At 40.1% G+C, this 27,757-nt stretch overlaps 2 protein-coding genes across 3 annotated transcripts; one reads left to right on the plus strand and one right to left on the minus strand.

Moving 5' to 3' along the window:
* Window positions 1–23: 23 nt before the first annotated feature.
* Window positions 24–22,190, minus strand: LOC139642342 (SR-related and CTD-associated factor 4-like). Of its 2 annotated transcripts, none has more exons than XM_071517144.1 (18): window positions 21,971–22,190; window positions 20,867–20,950; window positions 19,714–19,758; window positions 19,425–19,586; window positions 19,217–19,334; window positions 18,778–18,914; window positions 18,486–18,632; window positions 18,292–18,365; window positions 17,397–17,493; window positions 16,943–17,026; window positions 16,485–16,570; window positions 16,170–16,357; window positions 14,881–14,981; window positions 14,656–14,769; window positions 14,384–14,540; window positions 14,168–14,262; window positions 1,740–1,878; window positions 24–1,517 (listed from the first exon to the last, which is right to left on the minus strand). In XM_071517144.1, the coding sequence occupies exons 1-18, from the start codon at window positions 21,998–22,000 to the stop codon at window positions 1,066–1,068; spliced, it is 2,310 nt and encodes a 769-aa protein (XP_071373245.1). In that variant the 5' UTR covers window positions 22,001–22,190; the 3' UTR covers window positions 24–1,065. The 2 variants fall into 2 exon arrangements, with proteins under 2 accessions (XP_071373245.1, XP_071373243.1); XM_071517142.1 differs by having other exon boundaries at window positions 24–1,520.
* Window positions 22,191–23,053: 863 nt separating this feature from the next.
* On the plus strand, window positions 23,054–25,536 carry LOC139642347 (uncharacterized). The gene is made up of 3 exons (XM_071517150.1): window positions 23,054–23,517; window positions 23,887–23,967; window positions 24,524–25,536. Exons 1-3 carry the CDS (start codon window positions 23,163–23,165, stop codon window positions 24,820–24,822), a joined length of 735 nt encoding a protein of 244 aa, XP_071373251.1. The 5' UTR covers window positions 23,054–23,162; the 3' UTR covers window positions 24,823–25,536.
* Window positions 25,537–27,757: the final 2,221 nt, after the last annotated feature.

The following is a 27,757-nucleotide window of genomic DNA, read 5'->3' on the forward strand; positions in this document are numbered from 1 at the left end:
TGTGCACACAAACTGTATGCTGTGTGAATGAAAATGACTGACACTATAACGGAATTACATTTTAACACTCAAAACAAAAACAAACAAAAAAAAAACCTGATTTAGCTACCATAAACCGTTATCACAAAATAATTTCTATCATATTAAAATGAATGGAAAAACGTTTATCATCACATAAGCAGGTACATTGCAGATGCAGATTAACGTTGCTGTGTCAATTCCACTGCAGGTCCCAGAAGATTTACAGTGATGTTAAAGAATTGCTTTTAACTAGTAATTTGCCGCCAGGAGTGTGCAGTCTACACAACATATAACCCCAAGTTAGTTTTCTTAGAACATCTGATCAAGATCAATAAAACAACCCGATCTAATTTTGATGTCCTTCATTTTAATATTCATAGCACATGATTCTACAAGGTGTGACCTTAACGTACAACAGAGGTTGGTCATGGTAACAAGGTTTACTCTACCCTCTACTGGTAGGATATGAAATCACTTCTCATTGTGTCAAATGATATAAATCAAATGCAGATTCTCAGATGAAAACAGGGATGCATGGAAAATTGGCTTAGTACAAAGGCATTTTACTAAAAACAAACATTGAAATACCAAAAGGTATTAAGTAATAGGTTTTCGTTCCGTTTCTTTCCATACACAAAACAACTGTGGTGGGAACAAGCCATAAAAATACAGACTTTGCCTTTTCTTTTTTTTTTTCCTCCAACTACCAAGTTTACAGACCTAAGCATAAACTACAAGACTTCAAATATACAAAAAGATATCAAACAGCTACAAGCATATACAGTATTTACAGTCTCATCTCTGGTGTGGACTTCAAGTAGGAAGAGTTATTAGCAGGGACCACATTCAAAACACTGCTTTTGTTTCTCATTATTTGTTTGATACTAAAAAAAAAATGTTTCCGGGGGTATAAAATAGAACGTTTCTGGAATCGTTTCGTTCACAGCAGTCCTCGTGAAACCAGATATCCTAATATTCACTATTAGTATCTGTCACAGTGGTTCATCACCCTCTCTCCCCTCAGGTCCATGGTTCACCCAAGCTCTACCATCTCCCTCTGTGGAAGGGTGGGCACCCGAACCCCGGCCTCCCGTTTCGGAAATGCCCCCCTTCCCTGTCGTCCATGCCCTCTGGTCCCATCGGGTGCCGTGGCTGGAAGGGAGGGCCGCGGGGGGCGAAGGGCATGGGCATCCTGAACCGATCCGGTGGAAACATCGGTCCTCTGGGCATCATTTGAGGGGGCATGGGTGGCATGTTTGGAGGTGGGAGGAACGGAGGTAGATGAGGGCTTGGCATGCCGGGGGGGTGCTGCAGGGGCGGCATACCCGGTCTGGGACCCGCCAGGACCGCCGGGCCTGGTAGGCTCATCATCTGCGCTCCTGGAGATCCCAGCTGGTTGTCGCTGCCTGTGTCTGAGGACGTGCCGTTATTTCCACTAGGATCTTGGGTGGACTCCTCTGTGGGTTTTCCAGTTCCTGCTGCAGCAGGTGAAAAACCTGCTAAAGGGAAGCACAAGTGCCAAAACATCAAGCCAAGAACAATCATGGTGAAAATACTGAAATATGCATCTTTTCATATAAATACTGACATATATATCTTTTCATATACTATTACCTTGAGTCCAAAGAGTAAACATTTTAACCAAACCTGGTTATATGCTCTCACATTTTACCTTTAGGTGATACTTGAAAAATCTTAAATCATTTCATACGTCTTACCTGGTGGCAACTTTATGGGGTCATATCCTGCGGGGATGAAAGGGGATCCTCTTGGAGGCATGGATGTAGGAGACAGCATGATGGGGCCAGGAAAAGCAGGTAGACCTCCTATGGCTGCTGCCTGTTGAACTGGTGGAACCTGCAAGACAAACACAAACAGTGGCATCCGAATTAAGATTAAAGTCAAACTAGGAAGGAAGCCTTCATGTGATGAACTGCTCAAAGGAAAAACTACATCAACATGTCCTGATTCCACAGTACGAGGCAGGTTCTTGATCTTCACATGCACTCATTTTTTTTAAATGTTTGAAAATCATAAATCAAGCTTTGTATGATACGGTAGATTTTTTGCACACCTGAATGTTCCAAAAACAGGAGTGTAGTGAGGACTGGATGTGGAAAATTGAAAGGAAGAAGATCCTTCACAACGTCCATTTCACTTGCAATTAAAATAGGTTTTATTGGGAACATTTTGGAACAAAGACCTTCATCAGGTTATGATAACCTGGAAGAGTGAAAACATTGTTCCCAATAAAATTGATTTTCATTGCAAGCTTTGTATGATGAAATTGGTTTCTTTTAGCTGTATACTCATGAGATTTGTCTTACTGATTAAAAGATGAAAATGAGCAGACTTGCAGCGTTTGCTTCTGGTTATACATCTTTAAACATCCTGAGGAAATGGCAGTTGCAGCAAGTCCACTCAATTTAAGCCTAGTGTAGTATATGGACAAATGAACTTGGATATTTGGGTGTTAACTCTGTATATACCATAGATATTTGGGTGTTAACCCTGTATATACAACACTGCATAAACTTTATCACTTGTTAACAACCTGAGATTCTTTATATCTTTCTTTGGGACACCTTGTCAAACACAAAATACCTCCTATTGCATGACAATGCATATTAAAGGGGCTGGATGACCTCTATCCTATAGTACTTTGACAGAGTATAGAATAACTGGATGATGGCATGGGTGACTGACTGTTTCAGCCCTGAGGTCATATACAAACCAAAAACAATTGTCCTCCAGCCATCATGCCTCAAGATATACAAGGTCACTTCAGTACTGAGGTGGTTCATTGCTAGTTTTCCCATGGAATTCTATACTAACACGAAACTGGTGGTGCTACACTGCAGAAATGACCCTGTACAACCCAAGGATTTGTGGTGGGAGAGAAATAGGTTTTGGCTGGTGCAGCAGCTCAGGGTCTAGACATTCATTTAGCCACACAGTCGTCCTGTATTCCATCTTGAAATCAAGCGCTGTAAAAAAAAAAAATACAGCCTGTTACCTACAGCCTGGGTACTCACCCCATGCATAATAACTGCAAATTATGCCCACAGATGCGTTGTATGATTTCATGCTTAGTAGTGTGTGTGTGTGAGAGTGAGTGAGTGAGAGAGTGTGAGAGAGAGTGTGAGAGAGAGAGTGTGAGTGAGTGAGTCAGTGAGAGAGAGAGAGAGAGAGAGAGTGAGAGAGTGAGAGAGTGAGTGAGTGAGTAGGTAACCAGGGGACAAACAGGTAGGGTTTGCAGCTACAGTTGTTTTCTCAAATTTGTAACTGAATTATCCTGTCATTTTCCAGTCTTGCGTAGTCCCCCCCCACCCCCCTTCTTGTATTCTATAACAGCCTTCTTTTCAAGTTGCACACAGTGCAAATCGACATCTGAAGATTAGTGAATATGGTAAGAAGCTTGGCATTAGAGGGGGTCATTATAACTGGAACATTGCTAGTTCAATTCCTGGTACTGACAGCAAGGTGGAGCTGTTGGTGGCTGTTGGTACTGCAGGGAGAGCAGTACTACATGCAAATTGTTGAACTAGAAGGCTCTTGGAGAGCGCAAACCTCTGCCAACGCTGAACAATTCTCCAACCTCCTGTTAAACCCAGAGACATGATTCCTATCACTTAAATTTTCAGTTAATAGATTTTTTCACCCTTGAGACTTGGAATCAAGGCTCTATCTCCACTGGTTCCACAATTGTGGCTAAACTAAGATAACCATCTAATGGCAGAAACCCCAGATCTGGATCACCATATAAATCTAATCAATTGTTCCTTGGTACAAGGCCTGTCTGTCCACCAAATTTGATGGGAATTTGTTTACAAATTTGTTTTTTGGTAAGGTAAAAATTCTTGTGTGATCACATTTTCAAAGACTGATAATGTCAATGAATTGCCATAAATAGCACTATAGTAATTACTATAATCAAACCTAATCAGTATGTCTGATTAATGATGTAGCTGATGACATTTTTATTAGCACAATGTCCATTTCAAGGGACTTCATGACTTGAATAAGAACAAAATATCAAAACTATCAATGAATTTAAAGCAATGCAGATTTTGTTTGTTTACCAGATCGCTAAGCTGAGATCATGGTTATGAACAATACTATATTCAGAAAGCTGATGCATATGTCTGACAGGGACTTCATGAAGGAAATTCAATTTTAAAACTTATGGTTTGTTTATAGGTGTGAATTAGCATCAGACATGAGTTATGTTATGGGTGGGTTATGAAGTAAAGAGACCTTTACAAACATATGGTGTAACAAAGTCATTTTAAAAATCATGTTGAAAATGAGTTTGATTTGGTGTCTATTTTCCCTTGTTTTGTTTTTCCACATAACTTCCTGATCACATTCATATGTGCACACCTCAAGATTTAGAAAGCCAAAAATGTATAAATCACAAGTTTTCCAGTCTATATTGTTGCAGGCAGATCATACAAATTAAAAGGTTCTGATTTCCCCAAGTTAGCCAGAAATGTTAATATGCAAACCACTGTGCAATTATGTCACTATCATTTGGAAAGTTAGACACTAACTTCTATTGCAAGAAAATAAATATAAAATCTGTAATAGATAAAATTGGAAACCCATATTCATCATGTATGTATTTCACCAGTGAATGCACGGCAATCCTAAAGATATCGTGGAATAATAGGACTAATGAGAAGTATTGCTAAAAGTATAAACATTCATCCCATTCATTTGATTCAACTAACACTGATCGGTATAAGAGTATGTATATTTTTGGGGGGATGGAAATAATGTGTATTTATAAATAGTAAATGAACAAGTATTAATTCAACCTAGGAAACCTTCAATCTGCCAAATGTGCTGCTTCACTTAAACATAAATTACATTTTTGCCTCTGTGACTGCATCAGAAATGTTTGTTATACAGTCATTGAGAACATCAAGTCTCTTCACATCTCACACTACACACAGCCTTGGTGTCTTGCCTTGGCATCCCTCCCTGAGACTCCCCTGTCTTTTATCTGGTGGTGTGTGTCAAGGCTGGCCACAGGCACAGTCTATAGTGTGTGTTTGCCTTTCAACCTTGTTATTGATATATAATGCAATATGAGAGGTAGAGTCACGGTAAGCCCCCTCCCCCCCGCCTACCAACACGACTGCTGTTATCCTTCAAAATGTGGAAAGCTCCAACCTCCCATTACAACAAATCAGGACAAAAAAACCTCTCCTGTTGATTAATGATTGCAATGACACACATTTATGTATATAGAAATGAAGCAGAACAGCTATAATAAAACTGTCTCATGTCTGCATAACAGCCAGATGAATCCCCCCTTTGATGGAAAGCACCTTATCTCTATTCCAACAGGGAAACAAGTCTTAATTGCGTGTGCTGGGATGATGAACAGTCACTGAACAAAATCAGTCACTAATTAATCATGAATCAATCACTTTAGAAAAGCCTTTTCACAGCGCTACACCTTTAGAAAGGTTTGCAGTGATGGAGAGGGGACCTGGGGAGAAAACTATTCACATTAAAACTGACATCCACAAAATCTGCCGTAAATTGACTATAGCATTGTGGGTGTGGAAGAGAGGTGTCCAATTTAGTTCATTAAACTGCAGCAGGGCAAAAGAAAATTCTGGCTTTCTATGGATGATTAACCACTAGCAAAAACAATGACCTTGCACCAAAATGATTCAAAACGGGATGTAAAGATCTAGCAATATACTTCCACAACCTGCAGAAAAAAAATTTACACATACCAAACTATAGCAATTAATTCAAACAAAAAGAGAAAATTTTAATTTAGCATAAAATGAGGATTAAATGGCAGCTATGTCACTTTAAAAAAAAAACCCAAAAAAAAAACGTAGGGACTATTCTTATGCATGCTGTTCAACTAGTATAGGGACATACTTCAAGCTTATGGAAAGGAATAGCAGCTCACATGTCACACAACAGCCCTGGTGCAGTACTGTGGGAGCAGCAACAGAGGGGTCTGTTCTTACCCTGGTGTCTGACTCCATCAGCAGAGAATACAGGATACCTGCCGCTCCAATATCCTGCAGGTAAATCCCACTGAGGAAAGCCGGGAAGCCGGGCACTGGATCTTTGATCAGGACAAGTATCTCTGATGCTTACCAACTCAGTGCTTTCACTCTTGTCAACTTAATTTTGCCATAAGGCAAGAAAATATTTCCAACGGTCCTTTGTTCTTTCTTCTTTCTTTATACCCACCACTTACATGACATGGGGAGAGCTTAATGAGGTGGCTCTGCGAAAAAAAAAAAATTTGGCCTCTAGTCCTGACAGTCTAAATTATCCAGAGCGCAAGGATGTAGACATGGAAATATTCACAGTCAGGTCCATTTCATTGTGCATGAGCCTTTCATTACCTTTCAACCATTCCTCAGTATTGTCCAAGAGTGGGAACTCCGATATCCAAACCTCATTTCTATGAACACTCACCTTGGTGAGGCCTCATGGGAGTCTGGTGTTCTCCACACATGGATCTACTGCTGTATTAAAGGATGTAACTGAAGTCTATCCCTGAAGTCTTTCCTTGCAATGTCACTTCACTTGGAAACGACTGAAAGAAGAGCACCACTCAGATTTTACATAATAAATAATCTATGCTAAACCTATGGTCTAAATCAGCCCAATCAATATACTATGTGAACATGAACCAGGGCTGTGAGGGCCTGTGACATCTTCAAGATGTAAAAGGTGGAGCTGCCCCATATGTGAATAAAAATGGAATAGCAATTTTGCTTTCATAAACAAATAAGTTTCATATATTCTAGAGCAGCCATATCAGTTCTGAACCAAATCCCTACTATAATGTACTATTTTTTTTTTCCACAATTTTACTCCTTTGCCAATTATTTCTCTTGAGAGCAGCTCCAGTTTTTGCTACTTGATGCCATCTTCTGAGTCTCACTCTCCTTAGTTCTGTTCCAGTTTCTGCCTTGCGGAGAGAGAAGTTCATATTCACAAACATTGACTGGGCTGTTTAATGTGAAATCTTTAAGAAAAACAAAATCCAAATGAGCGCTATTTTGCCTCATATTGAAAAAGCCATTTCAGCAAACAGAAAATGCAGACAATAAAAAAATATATTGTCATCAATCTAGAACCAACATGCAGACCATTGGGTAAGAGAATGTTCTGATCTGTTATCAATGAGTATGATTTAGAATCTTAGTTCTAGGAAAAAAACGGCATCTTAGTTTAATAACATGTCCGATTCAAATCTACTGACAAATACTAATACTAATAATACAGGTGATTTTGAATACTCAGTCCACAGTATATATGTTAATTTTGTAAATAAGAGCCCTTTTGACTGAGTCACATCCACCCTTAAACAAAGAGGATGGGACTAACTTCCCCCTGCTCATTAAATTTTCGCTGTTGTGTGGAAACCTCATAACTCCAATTTAATGATTTTCAGGTTTTCAATTCAATTGAAGGATTAAATGGTCCTATATGGGTTGAGAACCCCACTACATAAACTCAAAAATGCATTGTCAGTAAGCTAAAAACAAGGCTGTTTTTCTTAGTTCCTGCAAAGTCGGAGATGAGAGGTTTTCTCCTGACAGTGAGACAGTGTTTCCCACTGAAGGAGAGATGTCCTATATGCACAGAACTATCTAAGAACATCCAGTTAGTTTTACTGATTGCTGCAATTGTTAGTGGTTTTACATGCTATTGTGTCTAATCTATATTCATTTAAAGTGCACAGCGAATTACTTGTGTGTTGGTAAATACAGATGTTCCCTGATCAACTAGTTCTTTGCATATCCACAGCAACTGAGGTTTCAGACACTTAACTAGTGTTGTATAGGAAAGCTTTTTTTGACTGTTGGTTGGTACTCTACTCACACATATGCTCATTTATTTTTTTTCATTGTTTTACCTTGCCTAGATTTAGTCCTAGATTAGTTACCTAGATTGTCCGAATGATTTAATGAAAAAAGTGAAGCTTATCTTATGGCATTGCATTCAGTATACTGAATTTACAAGTGCCATTTAAATAGAAGACAAGACCATGTGTAATTTGTAACTTCCTACATAAAGGAGACATCATAACATAGGAAGGTACCTCTAGAAAACAGCATGTAGGGGGTAATTTTAAATTCCTTGACCTTCTAATGCAATGCTGAGCCCATACAAATGGGCCTTGATACCCGTCTGCCATGCCAGACTCACTTGTGCAGTTGTGCATGTTCGACCTAACGGAACTTTCTGTGAAAAATGGACACCACAAGTGTGATGACATCCCTGATTTGAAGCTAAAGTCCAACGACATGGTAATCTGCAAGACTACAACTAAACTTTTGTTCAACCGTGATGTTCATTGTTTCATTACAACATAAAATGCTTATACTGGACAAGACAAATGCTGTTGCTGTCGGGTGAAAACCTAGTATCTCCAAAATGTGAACATTTCAGGAACAAAGAAAAAAGCTTGATCACAAAGCTTGATGCATTTTTTAGTTTATCCAAAGGATTTCAAAAGCCCAAGGGTCGTAGAATATTCTCAACCAACAGAGCAACATGTAATCCTTAAATTGAAGTTAAAATGTGAAAATCACCAAAATTGGAATTACAAGGTTTTCACATGACAACAGCGATGTGTTTATCAGACTACTTTGATTTTCTGTCTAGAAATGTCATTATTTCCCAGCAAAAGCATCCATGTTATGTAGACACCAGCACAGGTTCAATGTGCATGTCTATACCGTAGTCTGTGTTTAGGTAATAGGTGGGAAACAAATGCAATGCAAGAAAAAGCAAAACTGACCCAAGAGAGAAAATCCCGGGAGATTGACTATTCCAAAGGAATCTTCTTGAATGAGGAAGAAATTATGATAAGAACACTTTAGTTCCTGAGTTCTGTGAAATCGGTTCCTCTTGACAGATGTTGGAGAATTCTGTGATTTCTATCATTTTCAATGCAGACAGAAAGAAGGAAAATACTTGCCCTCAAGTCCTTGATTAAACTAATATTAGTTTGACACAGATCTGCTAAAATCCAAACATTTCTAGCAACCGAATATTTTGGCAAAGTGAACGCTTGTTTTTCTTCATTGTTTGTTATTCTTGCACATGGCACACAAACTAAGATCAATATTGGCTAGGTAAAACCAATACCGTCTTGGCACATTATAGCCTACACAGATCTCTGATTTGGGTACATCTGCAAATATGTACTAAAATGAAGAAGTGCAAACCACTGCACTTAACCTCTGCCCTTAATATGATATGCTGAAAATTATGCTTTTAGATGGGAAAGAGCCCTTCAAGAATCAGATCTGAAATCTGAAATGGGGCAATTTTGGGCTATTTTGTCCAACTAAACATGCAAAAAATTACAATATTTCACCACATTAGTCCAAAGTTTGCTGCATGTATTAAGCAAACACAGTGGTAGAGAAACAACATCCCTAAAGGCACAGATGATCATCACCAAGTATCTTGAAAAGTTTATTCTTCCAAAAAGCTATGCTTTCGTAGTCAAGAGGACAGCCTCTCTGTTATGAACGATGGGACAGATACTGTTAACACTGATGATCTTATGTTATAGACTGCTTATAAAAATGACCCAACATTAGATAGCCAGCTCTGCTTATTGTAAGCATATTGGATCATGAGAAGATTTCACGTATGTATTTTGGAGTACGGAACAAACATAAAGCCACCTGCTGCTTTTAAACGTGTGCATGTGTCTGATGACACCAACATGTCACAGAGATGAGACTTCCATGTATGATGGTGACATTAAGATGATGACAGAAGTATGGACAAAATATGGGCAAAAATATAGTCTGAGGCCATAGAGCACAATTTATATAAAATTGACCATGACAGATACGTCAGCTTTCAATGTCCATATCTAGAATATCAATTGGTTTTGAGCTTTATTTTAATGCGTTGCCTATTCAAACTTTTGTCATATGTTACCATGTTAGAGAGGACTTCTCTGAAAATAGTGATTTTTCATTGATGACAGAAAAAAAACATAAATGATGACCACAAACATTGCCCTCCATTTATTATTCATCATTGTGAAAAGTTGATGGCTGTAGAAAGTGTCACTAGCCTATGAAATGGAACTTCAAACACCATGTCTTGGATCCACAGAATTAAAATTATATAAAAGGGCATTCCCTTTTAAATCAAGATTTTTTGATCTTCATTTGGCTGGTACATGCAAGATGGCTGCCACAAAACTTATCAGAGTGATGTTATGGAAATCAACATCAGTACAGCTTAAAAAGACTGAGATAGCTGATGTGTTACAATACCAAAGGCCTTTTCATGCAATGTTCACATGCACAACAATGCTTATTTTCATGTCAACGCATTATCTAAATTCTACGGCAGCTTTACTGTACCAAAGCAGTTTACCAGAGCGCATTAGGCAGAATGTTTGGGAGGAAACAGGTTCTGTACAGTCCCACAGAGCACACATACAATCAGAAGGGAAGCACACGACCAGAAAGAGGGGCAAGGTGGACACCATAAGAGGAGGCTCCCCATCAATTCCAAACTCACATGTTCTATCTTTTCCTACTGAAGCTGTCATAACTTTTGTATTTGGACAATAAATACGACATGTGTTGTTCTCTGGACATCCAACGAAAACGCACTTGTCACTTGGACGTAGCCATCGGAGGCAACGCGACGCGAACACAACAAGAGCAGTGGAGCATTTTTCAGTTGTTTTAAAGGAATCATTCCTTCAATGGCTGATAGCCGATGGCAATGCCTGACGGCCGATGGCTGTTGTGGAAAATTGCCTAGTGCAGTTTAAACAACGAAAATGCTCCTTCCCTTCCCCTTGTTTCTGGACTGGAACTCTATGTGGCAATAACTTATATTTCTTTCTAAATATGTAAAGAGGATTGTGGGAGGTGATGGTTTGCAGCTTAAGTGTGAAGACTCATGGTTTAAGCTAAATTTTCACAATAATATAACTTTTACTTCCTCTTAATAATTAGACACTACTCAATAAAGAACATACATGAAGATGAGTGCTGTAAACCATGACAAAGATTGAGAAAGTACAGGTATAGAGTGACTTGTCTCATCCCTGACTGACTGACCTGCATTTGCCTCTCGCTGACCCTGGCACTGTAGTGATAGCACTGTGGTAACAATAAGGCCAAATTTCAAAATTCAGCAGTGATGAACTAGGACTGTTTCACAGCTTGTAACCCAGGCTTCTCCCCAAATACCATACAGCTGATTTGCAGCAACATCTTGACTAAGCTAGTGGACATTAGGACAAAGACCCTAATTTGGCCCATGGCATTTGGTTATATTCAAATCGGTTCAAATTGTAGTTTGTTTTGAATTTTGAATGTTTTATATTTTGAATGACAAAATATTTAGCAGCTAATTTCAAAAGATGAAATGACGATATCAGTTGTGCCCTTGTGAAACTACTTCAAAGGCTTAAAGGCATAGGAAACTATGACAAGTGATTTCTTTTGTGTTCACTCATTTTGTTGTTCTCTTGTCTTGGGAACAAAAGGAATTCTCAGAGGAGCGAGGAAGAATAAATACTGCAATTTCAAGCACTTTGATCACTTGCACCACTGTGTAACCATTTCCCCCTCACCTGCGACTGGAAATGTTTTATTTCTAATATACTTTGTTGAGATCGGATGGGGAAAAACAAACCTGTACGCAGTCCACGGCAGATGTGCCAAAACTCTTTCTCCAGTAGAAAATACCGAAACTGTAACGCACAGGTCGATAGAGGAGGAAAGTGCGAGAGCGAGCCCTGCTCTTCCACAAGCAGAAGTCACCTCAGCGATAGCAGACACGGAAAGTTCCTTAGAAGCTGAGAGAACGAGGCGACAGACTAAATCTATCAGGTAGAGCTAACTCGTTATGGGGGTCACATACACATACTGTACATACTGAGACAGAGACAGAGCAAGAGAAAACAAGATAGTTATTTTATTTGATATTTATTTTCTGTTTGGAGTTTATTTTCATAACTACGTCTATTTTTGAAGACACCATTGCTTAATATTTTTTTATTATCTGTTCAGAGAAAATAAAATTTAAAATTTCTAATGATTATTAGCCTAAATGTCATGATTTCTGGTTCTTAACCCTCTTTGTCTAAAGGCTCTCTTTTCTGTGTTTTAAGGCCCTGGCATGCAGGAAATGGCTTTTAAGGAAGTATGAAAATGCCACTCCACCTTATATATTACGTGGCCAACCGCCACATCCAGACATCCGGAGCCTGAGCACCACTCTGTTGAAAAATTTCTGAGGAGAACCCTGAAATGATCATAGACATTAAACTTTCCCTCTTTGTGTGTGTTGCAAGTTGCCATTCACCCCATCCTAAACAATGACACAGGTAATATCTTGTCCTTGTTTGCTGTACCATTAGTGAGACACTATTTAGCGTGACGCTACCCTTTTACCCAAAAATGCTCAAATATCATCCAAAATGTACATCTGCAGTGCAGATTCCACCTAAAGGAGGCTGCAACATGTTGCCGTAGTTGCTAGCAGTACTGTAGGCTTACCTTGTCTCCCACTTAGAAACTCTTCCTCCAAATGCGAGCCAAAGTCCCACCAGCTGTCAATGGTCAGACACTCACGACCCCAAGACATGTAAGCAACCTTTCTTCCAAGTGAAGTGCTTAGGTTAGCTGGCCTGCTCAGTATGGTAGTTAACAGTCTAATTTGGACCATGCTGTTTAACCTAGTTTATCTATTTCTCAGCTTCATGACAAGCCTGATTCTTGCCTTTTCCTTTTATACTTTGATTTTAACAATACATAGCCGATTCAAGCTGATTCTCTAACAGATTTTGACTTGACAATATTAGATTATGACGAACTGTTGCAAATACTACATTCCTTTTACACTGATTTATGGCTGGCTGGCGTCACCACTCAGCTTTCATGCAAGTTCACTATTGATTTGCATATTCATGATTTTAGGGTTCACACCCACCACAGTTGGGCAGATGCTCTTCCTCAACAAGAAACTGTTTAATTTATAGCAAAGTATGGCCTTTGTCTCATTCAAGCACTGATGGATGTTTAACAAGAATGTCATTTGTGATAGGATGTGAAAATAAGCATTTAATATAAACCTTTCTATGACTTTGAACATGGGGCTACTGGCCATGGTGAGATAAAATGGTTCTGGGTAATAGAACTTGCTACTGAAAATGGAGAAAGGATGAACAAAAAAGCATCCCTCGTTACATACCACAGTAATAGTTTTTTTGTTTGATTCCCACTTTATTGGAATAATTTAGACTGCACAGCGCAAGACTACTGAGTGAAGTTTCAAATACTTTTTCAAAGGAGAATGGAAAGAGAAGCATTCATGAATATAACGCCTATCAGTAGAGGAGCTTATCTGAATCTTTGTGGCACACTGGATAAAAGCACCAAATTTGATATACATGATTATTGGGTGACGAAAAGATCTGGAACAGTAAGTGACATAATGTAAATGCCCTCTTACATAGTAGATACCATAATTTTCATTAAAGGCAGAACAGCAGTTGATCGAACAGTCCAAAATTCAATTATAATAGTGCCAAATCTGGTATACACACACCTTGACTGATGAAAAGATATCCTAGCAGGGATGTTGTGGGCAGGAAGTCCACAATTTGGTCAATATTGACCAAGCTAGCAAGTCAAATTCAGCAAGAACATCTGCAGTCTTGCAAGCACAAGTTAATTTGTCCTCGCAGTATGTCCAGACAAAAGCTTCATATACCTTGATTTACAGATCATCACTCCCTCATGGGACAGTCTATAAGCATAATTCTCTGAATTTCTGACTTTTAATTATTTAGGACTATCAGATTTTTGATTTGATTAAAGATTTTCTCTTTTGCTTAGGTCACCTCCAGAAAAGTAACAGTGACTTGACTTTTTAAGAGCAGAAAAACAGCGTGGTTCAGTCCTTGTTTTTTTTTTTAGGATAAGCTCCGCTACTCATATGCAACAATCGATTATTTTCCTTGTAGCCTCCACAAAAGGGATTAGTGAAACAAACTTCCAAAGAGTAAGGCAATTTAACAAAACACAACAACAAAAAATAAAAACACACACTGACTATTAAAGAGGAGTTTTATATAAAACTGTATTAGTATTACCTGAATTTGAGCAGCGACTGATCCATCTGCCGGTACACTCTCCATGGCTCCATTTACAGCTGCCGGCTTATTGAGGTCCTTCACATGATTCCACTCTGTCCACAAAGGAAAATACAATCACAAGATGAGGAAAACTGTAACCATCAAGCCACAATAACTGAATATCCATCTCTACCAAATAATTAAGTTATAATGAGCGTATGGCTGAGTGTTTACCTGGATTCAGCGTGTCTGTATCCAGCATGCCCCCTTCTCGATAGCTCTCCAGCTCCTCTACTTTGACTTTGCTCCAGGGGATGTAGGTAACGCCCCGCTCCACATCCCAGAACTTTTTGTGTGCTGACTTTATACCTTTGTTCAGAGCCCAAGCAATCTAGGCAAGAATGAAATGTCGTATGATCAGAAAGTTAACAATCGCCCCCAAAACATGGTCTACACACCAGACATGAAACTGGAAATGAAAACACTCTGCTTAAGGCTTTATGTACCTTGATGGGTTTCTGATTGACTTTATATGACCCACTACAGAGTTTGTGCAAGGCTGTATAGGCATCTTGTCTGTGAACCATAACAATATAGGCACAACCTCTCGGAGGAATCATCTGGACAGAGAAGGGCGAGAGACAACAGTGAAATTAGGGACAACATTAGCTCAAGATCATACAGGCTTACAAGTTTCTTTGACATCCTGAAGAATTTTTGTCCAGACTTACATTGATGGACTCGATCTGGCCAAACTCTTCCAGGAGGGACATCACATCAGACTGCTGAGTTCTCTTGTCAAGTTGTCCCACCCACAATGTAGTGCTGCAAACTACAGGTAAAACGAGATGAGCAACATCTTGGAAGGGCAGAGAAATTAAAGTTTTTTGGGGGTTTTTTCATTCAAGTGGCATATTTACTATTCTGTTTCATGGGGATTGGTAAAAGCTCTTCATCTTCTCATTAAATCATAGTGATGTTGAGTTCAACTTTTGATCTTACTGAACTTTATTGTCATGGATAGAATGGACTTTAGACTATTTTCTGTTTTCAATACACTTTCCTGTCAAATTCATCCCTACATTAAGCGTGAACAGGCTATAATATAGAGTGAGGTAGTTATATGGATTAATGTTGGCTAGGAGGACTCATGTTGGAAAATGTGGGAAAACCTTGCTATGCTGACGCTGACTTCATTTGAGAGGTGGACTGATCACCTGCAGGTAACCAAAATAAGGAGGACTGCCACTTAATCCTTGTTCAGACTATAGGACTTTCACTTATTGTTGCTGCCAGCTGTTACTTAGTCTTCTGCTGCTCATGTCACTCCTAATTTTGCTACATGTTTTTTCCTCTGATGTGCTGTTGGCAAATGTGCAAATTCTTTTGCAGACTAATAAGGAACAAAGCATTCTCATTCACAACAGCTGCAGCATGCACCGAAAACATTAGGTTACTAATTGTGTGTTGGACTTGTTGACAAATAACGGTACATTTTGAATCCTGGGATGTGAATAGTAGAGTATATAATTTTGGGAATCTGGTTGCGCAATTGGATACTGTTGCTGTGCAAATGATAGGGATAAAGGAATTACAATTTCCAGACTGGTTTTCCATTTCTGAACCCCTGTTCTGCAAGGAGATTTGAATTAATTCCAAACATTAACAAATTAGTGACAGCCTCCAGTTATATTTGGCACTTAGGTGCGCTAGTGCTACCAAAGACAAAGTTAATTTAGAGCCACGAATATGCATATAGTCAATGACAAGAGATGAAAAGAAAGAGCAAGTAAAAGAAATGAATAATGAGAGTCCAAGTGTGGATGCACAGCAGTGTGGTCTCAAAATATTAAATCTTTTTGATCATACGTGGAACGAAGTCGTTCTTATTTTCTCTGTCCGGTCTATTTGGCAGTTTGGGCAGATAATCCAGCTGCAGTTTACATGAAGTAGTCATTGTACAATTCCGTGAAAGAGGCTAATATCTGACAATCATAGGTGCGTTTCACCTAGTACATACCACTGAGTGTCTGGCTCTTTATGCTGGGGAGGCCTTTCTGTCTGCGCTCTCTGTCCTTCTGTCTTTCATTCCTGTCCTGAGAACGAGAGCGGGATCTCCAACGCTGTTCTCTGGAGCGAGAATCAGAGCGGCGATGCCGTGACCTCCTCGAGCGGGACGTCGACCTTGATCTTCTCCTCCTGGGAGATCTGAACGATGAATAAATACACAAATATGACTGAGACACAAAACCTTACTAATTACTTGGATACAATTCTCTTGTAGTGTGTAACTGAGACCCACAATATTGTATCTGCCATGAGCACAGTCTCTTACCTGGAGCCAGATCTGGATCTTGATCTCCTGCCATAGGCTTTGTGCCTGCCTTCCCTCCTCATAGACAAATCTTCTCTTGAACTTCCCTACAAAGACAATGATGAGAAAGGAACTATGTTGATACTATATACACTGTGTAAAGCTAATGAAGCCTTCACAAGTCAACAAGCTAAAAGTCTTAAGTTCAAATTCAAAAAGGTTAAGTCACAAGTTAAGTCCCAAATTCAATGTGGCACATAAAATAGAAATTTCCTTGCCAAAAACAGGTAGCCATGATATTTTTTATTGAGCAATTTGATTATAAAATTATCAACAAAACTGTCTTCCTCAAGGTGTCTTGTTTACGTGCACCGATGGAAAAAGTGGAAGGCAACAATGCAAATCCAGTGAAAGGTTTAGCCCCGACTCTCCAAACTCTCATGAACAGGTTAATAAAACTAGCATGTTTTTTTCTTTACCCGTGATTGCGAATATGCCTCGTTTATGGACGGGTATCCATCGGACATCATCATCGGCTCACAATGACTCGTTCCTCCACCGTACTGACAGGGAACAAAGAGACAGCCACAGGGAAAAGTTAAAAAACAGACATCATGTGGAAGCTGAACGCAGCAAATACAGTGGCAGCATACTTCTTAGAATCACATGCTCAAAACATTTAGGCTAAAGCTCGCAACTCGTCGAATCGAAACATTAAATTTGGGAGCGTTCATAAAATAAGTTGCAAGCTTTACTATGAATATTTTGAACTCCATTATTTTGGCTCTGCGCGGGATACGGGAATGTGAGAATAGACCTACAACTTTAATTGCTTAAAATCGTGTGTTAACATTTCGTTACACTATATACAGTATATGTATGACAGATTAGGTCCAGTGACATATTGTGATGAGGGGGTGATAGTTTGGATACCTCGTTGCCACCAGTCTCTCCCATCATATGCAGATGAACATTCTCCATGTTGGGCATCTGACCAGGGAACTGGTTAAACGGGTGTTCTGGAACGCCTCTGTAATGACAAAAAAAAAAAAAAAAAAAGATACCATGCCTGGGTATTACAAAAATGACACAAACAAAAATTCTCACTGATGGGTATGTTAAGAATAAAGTTATGGATGTACCGAACAAGTTTTCTGGGGCTGACTCCAAACTCACCGATCTGATCACCAATTGAAACAATGTATTTTACTCAGACTTTCTACTAACAACGGCACAACAGTACAGCAAGCTTAAATAGTAAAATTCCAATATAGTAATATAGCCTATAGGACCTATACGTCTCTCTCTATATTTAAATAGTAACATGATATAAATTAAATATAAATAAATACACCTAAACATCAATTGTTGTTGATTTTTGTGACAATTCAATAACAGACAATTTTCAAAAGGCAAGTGATAATTCAAAAGCTGGATAAATAAAAATGATGGTCATCATCCCACAATGACTGTTGATTTTTAACTTTACATTACTGCACATGTATTAATCAACAACAACAACAGCTGCTAGGTCGCTCACTGAATATATCCATGTGCTTCTGTGGTCATATGATATATACAGTATATCACCATCTGGAGTGCATGTTTGTGAAATCTGCGTGCTGCATGTGGAGAAAACAGACTCGACACCAAACCTATCGCTGCATGTCTGCGAGTTGCAAGTACTGCTCCATGGCCAGTGTCTTCCCTCCCACCCATTAACATAGGCACAGAAAGGAAACAGGCTATTTGGCCGCGCAGCCAAAACACGTCCAGTCCACCTCTGGCCTGAACAGAACAGGGCTTAAGTGCATTTTCATGAACTCACAGAGACTGGGCACTGCCTTCTTTATTCTTCCCGTCCTCTGGTTCATCATCGTAATCAAAACGGTCGAGGAGTTGCTGCGGAAGTGAATGAACGAATTATGAAAAAAATGCTGATAAAGAAATCGAAGTTAACAACTAAATAAGAACAGTAATTTGCATACGGTCATAGTAGGCTTTGCTGGGCTATATCATTACCTTGGCTAATGAGCTTTTCTGCTCAGTGTGTGCGCTGTATGGGTTGAGCTGGGCTGGAGGCACCTGGAGATGGGCTGGTACATTGTTTGCAATGGTGGCTGCCAGGGTTTTCTCCCCCTGCTGGAAGTTCTGCAGCATCTTCTGGAGCTAGTGGAAGGAGAGAGAAGGGTCATTCAAGGGGTAAAACCTGCTATTTATTTATTTCGTTTTTAATCATTCTTTGCTAGCCGCGAACCGTTAAGATTGATAATTAGTACAACTGGTGGAGTGTTTCAATTGATTTCTGGCTCACCTCCTGACCCTGTGACGACTTAAACAGCTGTGCCACAGCAGCTAAGGCATCAGGACTAGGCAGCTGGGGCACAGCAGCCGCAATTGAGGCACTAGTGACAGGAGGGGGCTGTGGCTCTGCTTGGGGGTCAGCGGGGCCTGTTGGGACACAGAAGGATGTCTTAAGGTAACGTTTGCATGCACATTAGTTAATACGGGAGGTGGGTAGTAGTTTGCAAAGAAAAAAAAAAGCAGATGGTGGACAACTCAGAACTTTACTTAAACTCTCCCAAGTGGTATCGTTGTGTCGGTCTTCTATCTTTATCTGTTCTTAGTGCAACATTTTTGCTCTCTTCAACTCGTGCAGGAAACACAACCTTTCATCTACTATAAAAAATGTAACTGAATGAAATGTGTTTGGATATTCTAAGCATTACAGGAGAATATTTTCTTTCCTTTACCTTCCAGTGAGGGAGCAGGCACAAAGGATCCAGTTGCCATATCCAGCAGAGGCTGAATGATGTCCATCTCAAACACACCGTTCTTCTGCCACAGGTTCAGGACACGCACTATTTTGCTCTGAAAAGAGGCAATACCATGCTTGAGACATTTCTTATCACTGTTCATTTACCCTATAATTTCAACATCAGAGGCATACACATAGAGTACCTTATCATCCTCAGGACAGCGGTACAGATTTTGGAAGGTATCTGTGAAGTTCTTCAAGAACCTGGGCCCAAACACGTCCTTCTCGACACCAAACTGATGGCGTGACTGTCGGACAATGGAGTCGACCACATACAAACCAGGGACTTTTAATTCTGGCTTGCACTAATGGAAACAACAAAAAATGAAAACAATGATAGTTTATTACCATTGTCTCATGAGATCTTGCATTTGCACACTGCATCTTGAACTCCAAAGTGTAATATATGGCAACAGGTCCTACGGTACATACCTTCTTGATGAACTTTTCGACAATCTGGACAACATGTTTGTAGAGCTAATAAAAGAGAAAAATTAACATCAGTCACCACATTTGCCATCTTTCCTTTAGACCTCTTTACATGAATGTCAGATGAAAACAGTGAGCTCTGAAGGTCTTCAAAATGTCTCCTCCCCATTCCCACCATCATGTTAACCACAGTCTTTCTCAGCTTATTGCCACCTCTGGAAATATCACTTCCAAAAACGTCCAATAATGAGATCAGATTCCACGGAGCCAAGGTACTACATGTTTTAACTGCTTAGTCATTCCTACAGCTGTTCAAAGGTCTTTCTGGGGAAGGCTGCGGCATTTCTGAATCGGCAAGATAGAGAAGATTACTGCAAGTCAATCTTAGCCTCTGACTACACAATGGCAGTTATCACATACTGTTGCCAAGTAACCTACAGTTTGAAAAATTATAATTTCCAATGGTGGTTGAAAGTAATTTGAAAACAATCAAGACCCGCTCTACTTAACTTCACCAGTTAAGGAAATAACAGCACACAAATTCCAAGAGGTTTAGTCATTAGTTGGAGTATATAAACTGGAATACATAGCCTATATTTTCAAGTATTCAAATTTATCATGTCATGTTGATAATCTTTATGCCAAACATTTTTTGCTGTATTAAGTAATGAAGCCTCAAATTAAATCACCTGAAACAGGAACATTTAAATAATTGTTTGTTGTTAAAATTCACCATTCTGTATTATTTACAAATAAATTGTTAGGAGACACCCCTTCATTTTAGGGGTGTTTTAGTTTTAACAACAGACAAATCCAAAATAGGAACACTTTGATGAATATATGATGTTAAGTTTGAGCTTAAGCATCTTTAAAATTAAAACCTGCAAGCTCATGATTCTTGCACGAATAACAGACCAGTAACAACAACTAAGAAAGGGGGCAAAGAATTTCGAGGGGTATTGGGTCATTTTATACTGCATATTATAAAAATCAGTCTGTCAAATTGAAAAAAAAATCCCAAAGCATTGTGAATCATGATAGCATTTAATTCCAACCCAGCTAAATAAAAAGGTCTTAGTGATCCCCACGCCTCTAATAACAGCCACATCTTCTAGGCCATAATATCACAATAAAAATGATACAATATTCGCTTTACCTTGATAGCTTTTATGGCCGATTTTGTTACAGACATCATCTTAGCACGGGATATCGGAGGCTTCATGTCAATCATGGAGAACAACTGATGAATTTTGGAAGAAAAAAATGCTTTCAGTTTCCATTGTAAAACATTGTAGCATGCAACAACCTTGAAAAACAACACTATCTTACTTTAAATAGAAAATAGTCAAAATGGATATCACTAGTCTGAACTAGCCAGCTACAGCCACACACAGCCCTGTTCCATCATGAGATAACAGAAAGTTCAGTAATAGCAAACACTTGTCAGTCTGACAATAGTTAATTAGCAGATCCCTTAAACAGAAGTTTGCCTATTGATACGATACTGTTGACTGTTTATATTATATGTTTTTTCTTGTATTTTAACACTATTAATGTGACCTTGAGGTATCACGCCATTACACTAACGTTAATTAGTTCTGATAATACAGATATAATGCAGATTATAACAAGGATGAAACTGCAAGTGCACCTAGGTATCACAACACTAGCAGTATGCAGTTGTGACAACAACGTAGGTATTCCTCCAAGTGAACAACAGTGAAGGCAAACAGACTGTTTAAACGTCCCAACAACGTGTAATTAACTCGTGCTGGGTTAGTAATGCAAACTAGTTTCACCTACACGCATTCAAAACAAGCCAAACAAGTTTTGCAACAGCGCTAGCTGATAACGTACAGGTTACAGCACATTTTATGTCTAATTGAGGGCATGGCACGCAATTGTTTTTTGCAGGCCTGGGCTACATCCCGTAGTTAACCTATGCATTTGACAGCGACAGTCCCTCATCGCCTGAGGTCAACAATAATTAATGTAATGGGCGGACGTGTATAGGCCTGGGCCCTGCAAGATATTCGTTGACCGCGACTCACTGGCTAGCAACAGCCCAACCACATTTGCTTTTAAAACCAACATCATCCACTGCGTCAAGCTGAACTGCCAAAAGATATGAGCTCACTCACCAATTTCTGTGCCTGACGTTAGCTATTACATATTGCTTGCTAAACTAACAGACATTAGCAGCGACAGTAACAATCTAGGTTAGCATTTCGAGCTAAGATTACATGTTAGCAAACTTTACCTCCATGTTGAACGCGTTCACTGCATCCATAATTGTTCGTTATGATACTGAAAACAAATCCACGAATTTGTCAATTTCGTTATTCTCTCCTAGCATAACTTTGTGTAGCTATCTAACCTAGCTACATAGTACATCAGCTACGTTGAAACTCGCTAACGCAAATTTGATTATAATCAGATTACGTTGCTACAACCAAAGCTCTGCTAGTTGCTAGTTCTCCACAATTCCACCCCTTGCGTGCCCGCCAACGTCACATGCGTCATGGGGTAATGCTGCCTTCATTTACTGTCGGAAATATGGACATAACGAGCAGAACACACCTGAACGACCCAACAAAATGGTAAATCCTAAGAAAGAGGGGGTTTTCTATACTACAAGAATTGCAGGGATATGACGTTTGGTGTGTGTCTTGAAGGAAGACAAGAGCATAGAAGCCGTGTCATCAAATGATGGCAAATGTAATGTATTCCAACGACTGGCTTTGCCTTAGAAAGTACATCAGTAGTAAACAAGTGGCCCACCTTCTAGGGACATAACATAGCCATTATCACAGTAAAGGAGGTACAGACCTGAGGAAGTTTTTCACAACAATGATATTTTTACTCATAATTTTTGTTTGTGATTTGGTCAATTAACCTTTGTTTTAATATCTTGCAACCTGCCAATACAGCAATTATGGTCTACATTTATTTATTTATTTTTTTGCCCACTGCACATCATGATGACATGATACCCAGAAATAGGGGCTGGATGCAAGCTATCAGCTTCCTTTTCCTTTCAGTGTCTACACAGCAACTTTTGGCAAAAAAATATAAATACAAAATGAAACAATGATTACATGCCTGGTGTATATTTTCTTCTCTTCATGTTACTGCAGCAGCACAAAGTTGCTTTGTACCACTTGATTTCTAAAAGAAAACAACAGACTCATTTTATTCTTATTTCCCACCAAATGCACTGGAATGCGCGACAAGTTGTATCCGTTCTTGGGAATGAATGAGAGCTTACGAGGAGCACCTGAAGGCAGCATCAATGCGTGCTAGTGCGTGCCCGTGCGTGCCTGTGCCTTCTGGAGCATTTCCACTGCTCAAGCTAGATGTAGCCAGATACTTGTCACCAATTTTTTGCTTTTTGCGGGCGCATCTGTGGAGTTCAGTCGGGCTTCCTCGGTGCTTTCGGGCAGGCCTTCACCATGGCCGGTAACAGCCGTCAGTATTGGTCTATGGGTGAAACAAAAGCCTTGCTAAACATATGGGCTGACGATAACGTACAGCAACAAATGGAGGGCGTCTGTCGTAATGAAGAAGTCATTCAGTTCATGGTAGATGAGTTGGCCAAGTTGGGGATTCAACGCACAACTACCCAGGTTAGGGAAAAACTGAAAAAGATGAGGCACCTGTATAAGACGGTCAAGAGGGACGGGAGGAAGAATTTCCCCTTTTTCGAGTTAATGGACAGTGTGCTTGGAGGACGAGGAGAGGGTCAGCTGGAGGCAGAGACCTGCGAGATACCCAAATGTCTGAACAGGTCTTTGACCCAGCCAGGAGGTAGGTTAACTAAGCCGGTGAATTTCTTATGTTTGTTTAGCTCAAAACGAGTATAAAATGACCCGAGTGCCCTTTGGCTTTAGAAGAAGGAATGTAACCTAAACTAGTCAAAAACGCTTCCCAGCAGGTGAATGGGAGCGTTGAAAGATAACCAACGGTCGTTTAGAGCTGCCCCGGGTTAAGCTAGCTGTTTCTCCACAGCGGGGCTTATGGCACCGTTTGGCCTGTCGGTGCTTTTAGCCCCGTATTGGGGCCAGAAGAAACCCTGTGAGAGCAAATAAGGCTTCGCTTCACATTAAGGTTGTATCTGGATACAGTCAGCTGGTATAATTTAGCCAATGGCATATGCTTTGTGTATTAATATTACAGACAAATCGCACTCCATAGAGAGCGGCGCATCTCCTGCAGTTAGAAGAGGAACACATCTTATACTTCCTAGGATCAGATCTGGTAAGTCAAACACACCTGATATTTCAGTGGGGTTCCTTGGAAAAAAAAATCATCATCAAACAAAATGACTGTCATAATATGCAGTTTTTATTTTGAAATGGACCAAACCAAAGCTCCAAAGAATCCACTGCCTCCCTAAATTGTCACTGGTCATCAACACAATGTAAACACAATATTTTCACAGTTGGGTTCACAGGAATAGTCTGACCTCAATATGGGATACCCTGCTAAAAAGCTTGGGAACCTCTGTTATACATTTTATTAATTAAAAATGTAACAGGAACAAGGTATGATCCACACACTGCCAAAAAAAAAAAGGAAAAAATAATCAAATTTATTACAAAAAGAATATAAGGTGCTGAACTGAAAAGGTGCAAGTATAAAAAGAAAAGACTAGATAGCTTAAATGTATTATGAATACTGAGGTTTTATTCCATGCACCTGCACTAATACTGGATCATCAGAGCGCAACCAGCATCTCTCTCCTTTTTTGTACTAATTAAAAAGGCAAATAAAAAGAAAAAGCAAATGTCTGACAGCTGCTGTGTGCTTGCAGAGACTCGCAAACGGAGGCCTGACAGCGACACTACGAAGGAGTTCCTCAACGCCATGACAGAGTGCCACAAGCAGTGGCTGGAGAAGGAGCAGGAGCTGAGGAGAGAGGAGTGGGAGCGGGAGGCCAAGCTGCGGCGTGAGGAGATGCAGCAGGAGGCGGCTTTGAGGCGGGAAGAGGCAGAGAGGGAGGAGAGGCTGAGGCGGGAGGAGATGGACGCTCGGAGCAAGGACAATGAGCTGCTGACTTCCTGCTTGGCGCAAATTGCGAAGCTTATTGCAAAGGACCCTGCCACTCTGTAAAGGCATTACTATGCCAAATAGGTACTGGACACCATTTCTTTTGAGAACAGTGCATTTTTTGATGGTGATTTATCTGTTTTGCCATTTTTTTTTTTACTACAAAGTCAAAAATCTGGCCGTGCTGCACAACAGAAGTGGCGTTTTAGTGGGGTATGACTTTCTGCCCATTGCTGTGCAGAGCAAATACCTTTTGTCTCTAAAGAGCATATTCACTCAGTTCATAAAACCAGCAGGCCGCACTTGCACAATTAACGTTTTTCTGCAACACCCTTGCATCACATTTGTTAATAAATATGTAGTTGTGTATTTTCTGTTTACTTTAAACTGTAAATTAAAGGAAAACATGTTGCTTATGTTTCCAGTTATTCAAACTTTTCCTGATGAGAGCGTTTACATGCACTACTGTGCATGCAATAGCTTGTATCCTGGTGAAAAGATAAATTCACATCACAAAAGATAATTTCATAAATTATTCATTATTCCATCCATATCCAAAACCTGTCAACAGCCTCACAACTTTTGTTTGGTTTGATGTTTTTTTTTTTACTGTGAAATTGTCCAAGTGATGTCATCCAGAGAAGATTCAACTGATTCTTTGATGAATTAATTAAGGCTAAGGCTTGCGTTGATTAAAAATTGTCCCCAAAGCTATAAGGGATACTGTTGGAAAAAGAAAGCTTTCAATTCATAGCATTGTTTTACATCCTTAAATGTGAAATGTGAAGGGTGCAAATCAAAACAATGCACTAGATACCAAATCTCTACTAAGTAAAGCAAAAACTTTGTGGGAATTGGCTATACTTAAGGATGAGATGGTAATGAATTAGATTGAATTATCAGTGAAATTCCCCTTATTCTGTATAATGTGTTATATTAATATAATATAATATATATAATATTAGTGGTAAAGAGCCTGTTGTGGCCCATCACCCATCACTAGACAAACTTCTTAGTAAATGAGGAGTCTCAGAAAGTAGTTGGCTATGGCTAAATATACACTGTTGTTTACACTGCAAGTAGGTTAAACAAAATAAAATGTTATGGCTAGAACCAGAAGTATTTTAGTTCCACACAGGTGTTAAACCACTAACACTCTCTAATGAAAAGAGAAAAAAATAACATTCTTTAAATTCATCATTGCTATTGGTGGTGGGCGATAAAGTGAGGAAATTATTGTGCATTTTCCTGCATGAACTGCTGCAGAACGAGCCACGAGTCAGACTCGCTGTCCCTCTGAAGCTTTCCGTTCACAGGCTGAAGCTGGTCGAGGGTGATCCACTCTGGGAGGAAGGCGTCCATGTTCTTCTCACAGAGATTATGAAGCACGCAGCACGTCTCCACCATGTCCTTGACGACCTCCACGTTGCAGTCGTTTCGTTTGCTCAGACACTTCCACCTGCCCCTCAGCCTCCCGAACGCGTGCTCGGCCACGCAGTGCGCCTGACTAATCTGAGTGTTGAACAGCTGCTGCTCTGCGGTCAGCCAGCCGGTGTCGGGGTACGGTTTGAGGAGCCAGGTTTGGGCGGGATACCCGGCGTCACCGAGGATGAAGCGGCCGCCGTCGGTGCCGCAGATGTTGAGCATCCTGCCGGGGAAGTCGTCACACGCCCACGACTGTCCGAATCCGCCGGAATCGTTCACCCACCTCGGGCTACCCATGTTCAAATCCCAGAACGCACCTTTGCCGTCTACAACTGCTTGCAGTAAGATAGCAAGGTAACCCTCTCTGTTGGGCTGCTCAGACTGGTAGTGTGGCGGTCTGATGATAGGAATGTGAATACTGTCTATCACACCGACGCACCGTGGGATCCCGTACGTCTGGTAGAAACAGTCCGCCATGTCCGAGAGCTCGGCGCGGTTCGGCGCCACAACGAGCTGCGGTTTAAGCACCGCGATGACCGCGGTGCAGAACTCGTGCACGCAGCGGCAGACGGACGCCACGCCCACAGCGAAGAGATCCGCCACCGTTTTGTAGTCGCAGGGGTTGGCCAGCTTGTAGAGCGCCAGAGCCACTCTCTTCTGCAGGGGGATGCAGAGGCGGTAGGTGGTGTCCTGTCGTTTCAGCTGCGGCTTCAGCGCGGCGCAGAGGTACGAGAAAGTGCCTCTCGATACTCTGAAGTGCTGCAGCCATTGGTCGTGCGTGAAGGAAGCCGCCGTGTTCTCCCACCAGTCGCTGGTCCTGGGGTAGAACCACACCTTGGGTCTGCGACGCGTACGATCCCTCAGGAAATGATGCGCGATCTGGTTGACACGGAGAAACAAGTGCATGAAGCACAGGAATTAGTGGGCAGGGAATGAAAGGTAAGCAAAAGGAGGCTCTAAAGATTTGGCCATGAGACATACAGAACATTCTGTTTATTTCACAGCTTGGTAATGCATCAAGTAAGAAATTAAATTGATTTTGTGAACAGCAGATTGCCCTTACATTTAGGGGTGGGCAATAATTTAATATTATGTTTATCTTATAAGGATATTGGGTTATCATGACACAATTCTGTTACCTAAGTCTACTAATTAAAATCTCTCACAAAATTAAATCTGAAACAAAAAGGGAACATTATTTGAAAATTACACTTCATTACACTATCATACTTAATATTATTATGCAGTTAAATGCACTTAATATCAATTTGATTACTTAACATGACTTCGCAAATATTTTGCAAATATTATATATCGATATCGAAATCATTAGGAATATCGTGATATTTAGTCCATATCGCCCAGCCGTACTATCATTCAAACAATTTACCTGCTTTAATAACATTCCCAGATATTAAATTCAGCTAATTAGCATGACCAATACATCAATTTGAAATCTTTAACATATTGCATTGGCTCTATAGACACTTACCGCCTTCATCCATTTGTCATGAGCGTAGAGGCGATGCAGCCGACTCTGTTTATGTTGTTTTTCTCTCTGCCTCCATGTTTC

This window comes from Centroberyx affinis, unplaced genomic scaffold (genome assembly GCF_046629955.1).
Source record: "Centroberyx affinis isolate AG114_WGS23_722 - 3 ecotype Tasmania unplaced genomic scaffold, CSIRO-AGI_Caff_v1 ptg000466l_1, whole genome shotgun sequence".
NCBI lineage: Eukaryota > Metazoa > Chordata > Actinopteri > Beryciformes > Berycidae > Centroberyx > Centroberyx affinis.

Excerpts from the sequence above, each read along its gene's own strand:
- LOC139642347 (XM_071517150.1), top strand. The coding sequence starts at position 23,163 with ATGGCCGGTAACAGCCGTCAGTATTGGTCTATGGGTGAAACAAAAGCC. Across the intron at positions 23,518-23,886 it reads GTCTTTGACCCAGCCAGGAG|ACAAATCGCACTCCATAGAG; the intron begins GTAGGTTAACTA and ends TTAATATTACAG. Across the intron at positions 23,968-24,523 it reads ACTTCCTAGGATCAGATCTG|AGACTCGCAAACGGAGGCCT; the intron begins GTAAGTCAAACA and ends GTGTGCTTGCAG.
- LOC139642342 (XM_071517142.1), bottom strand. The coding sequence starts at position 22,000 with ATGGATGCAGTGAACGCGTTCAACATGGAG. Across the intron at positions 19,335-19,424 it reads GCTGTCCTGAGGATGATAAG|AGCAAAATAGTGCGTGTCCT; the intron begins GTACTCTATGTG and ends GCCTCTTTTCAG. Across the intron at positions 17,027-17,396 it reads GAGAGACTGGTGGCAACGAG|TACGGTGGAGGAACGAGTCA; the intron begins GTATCCAAACTA and ends GTTCCCTGTCAG.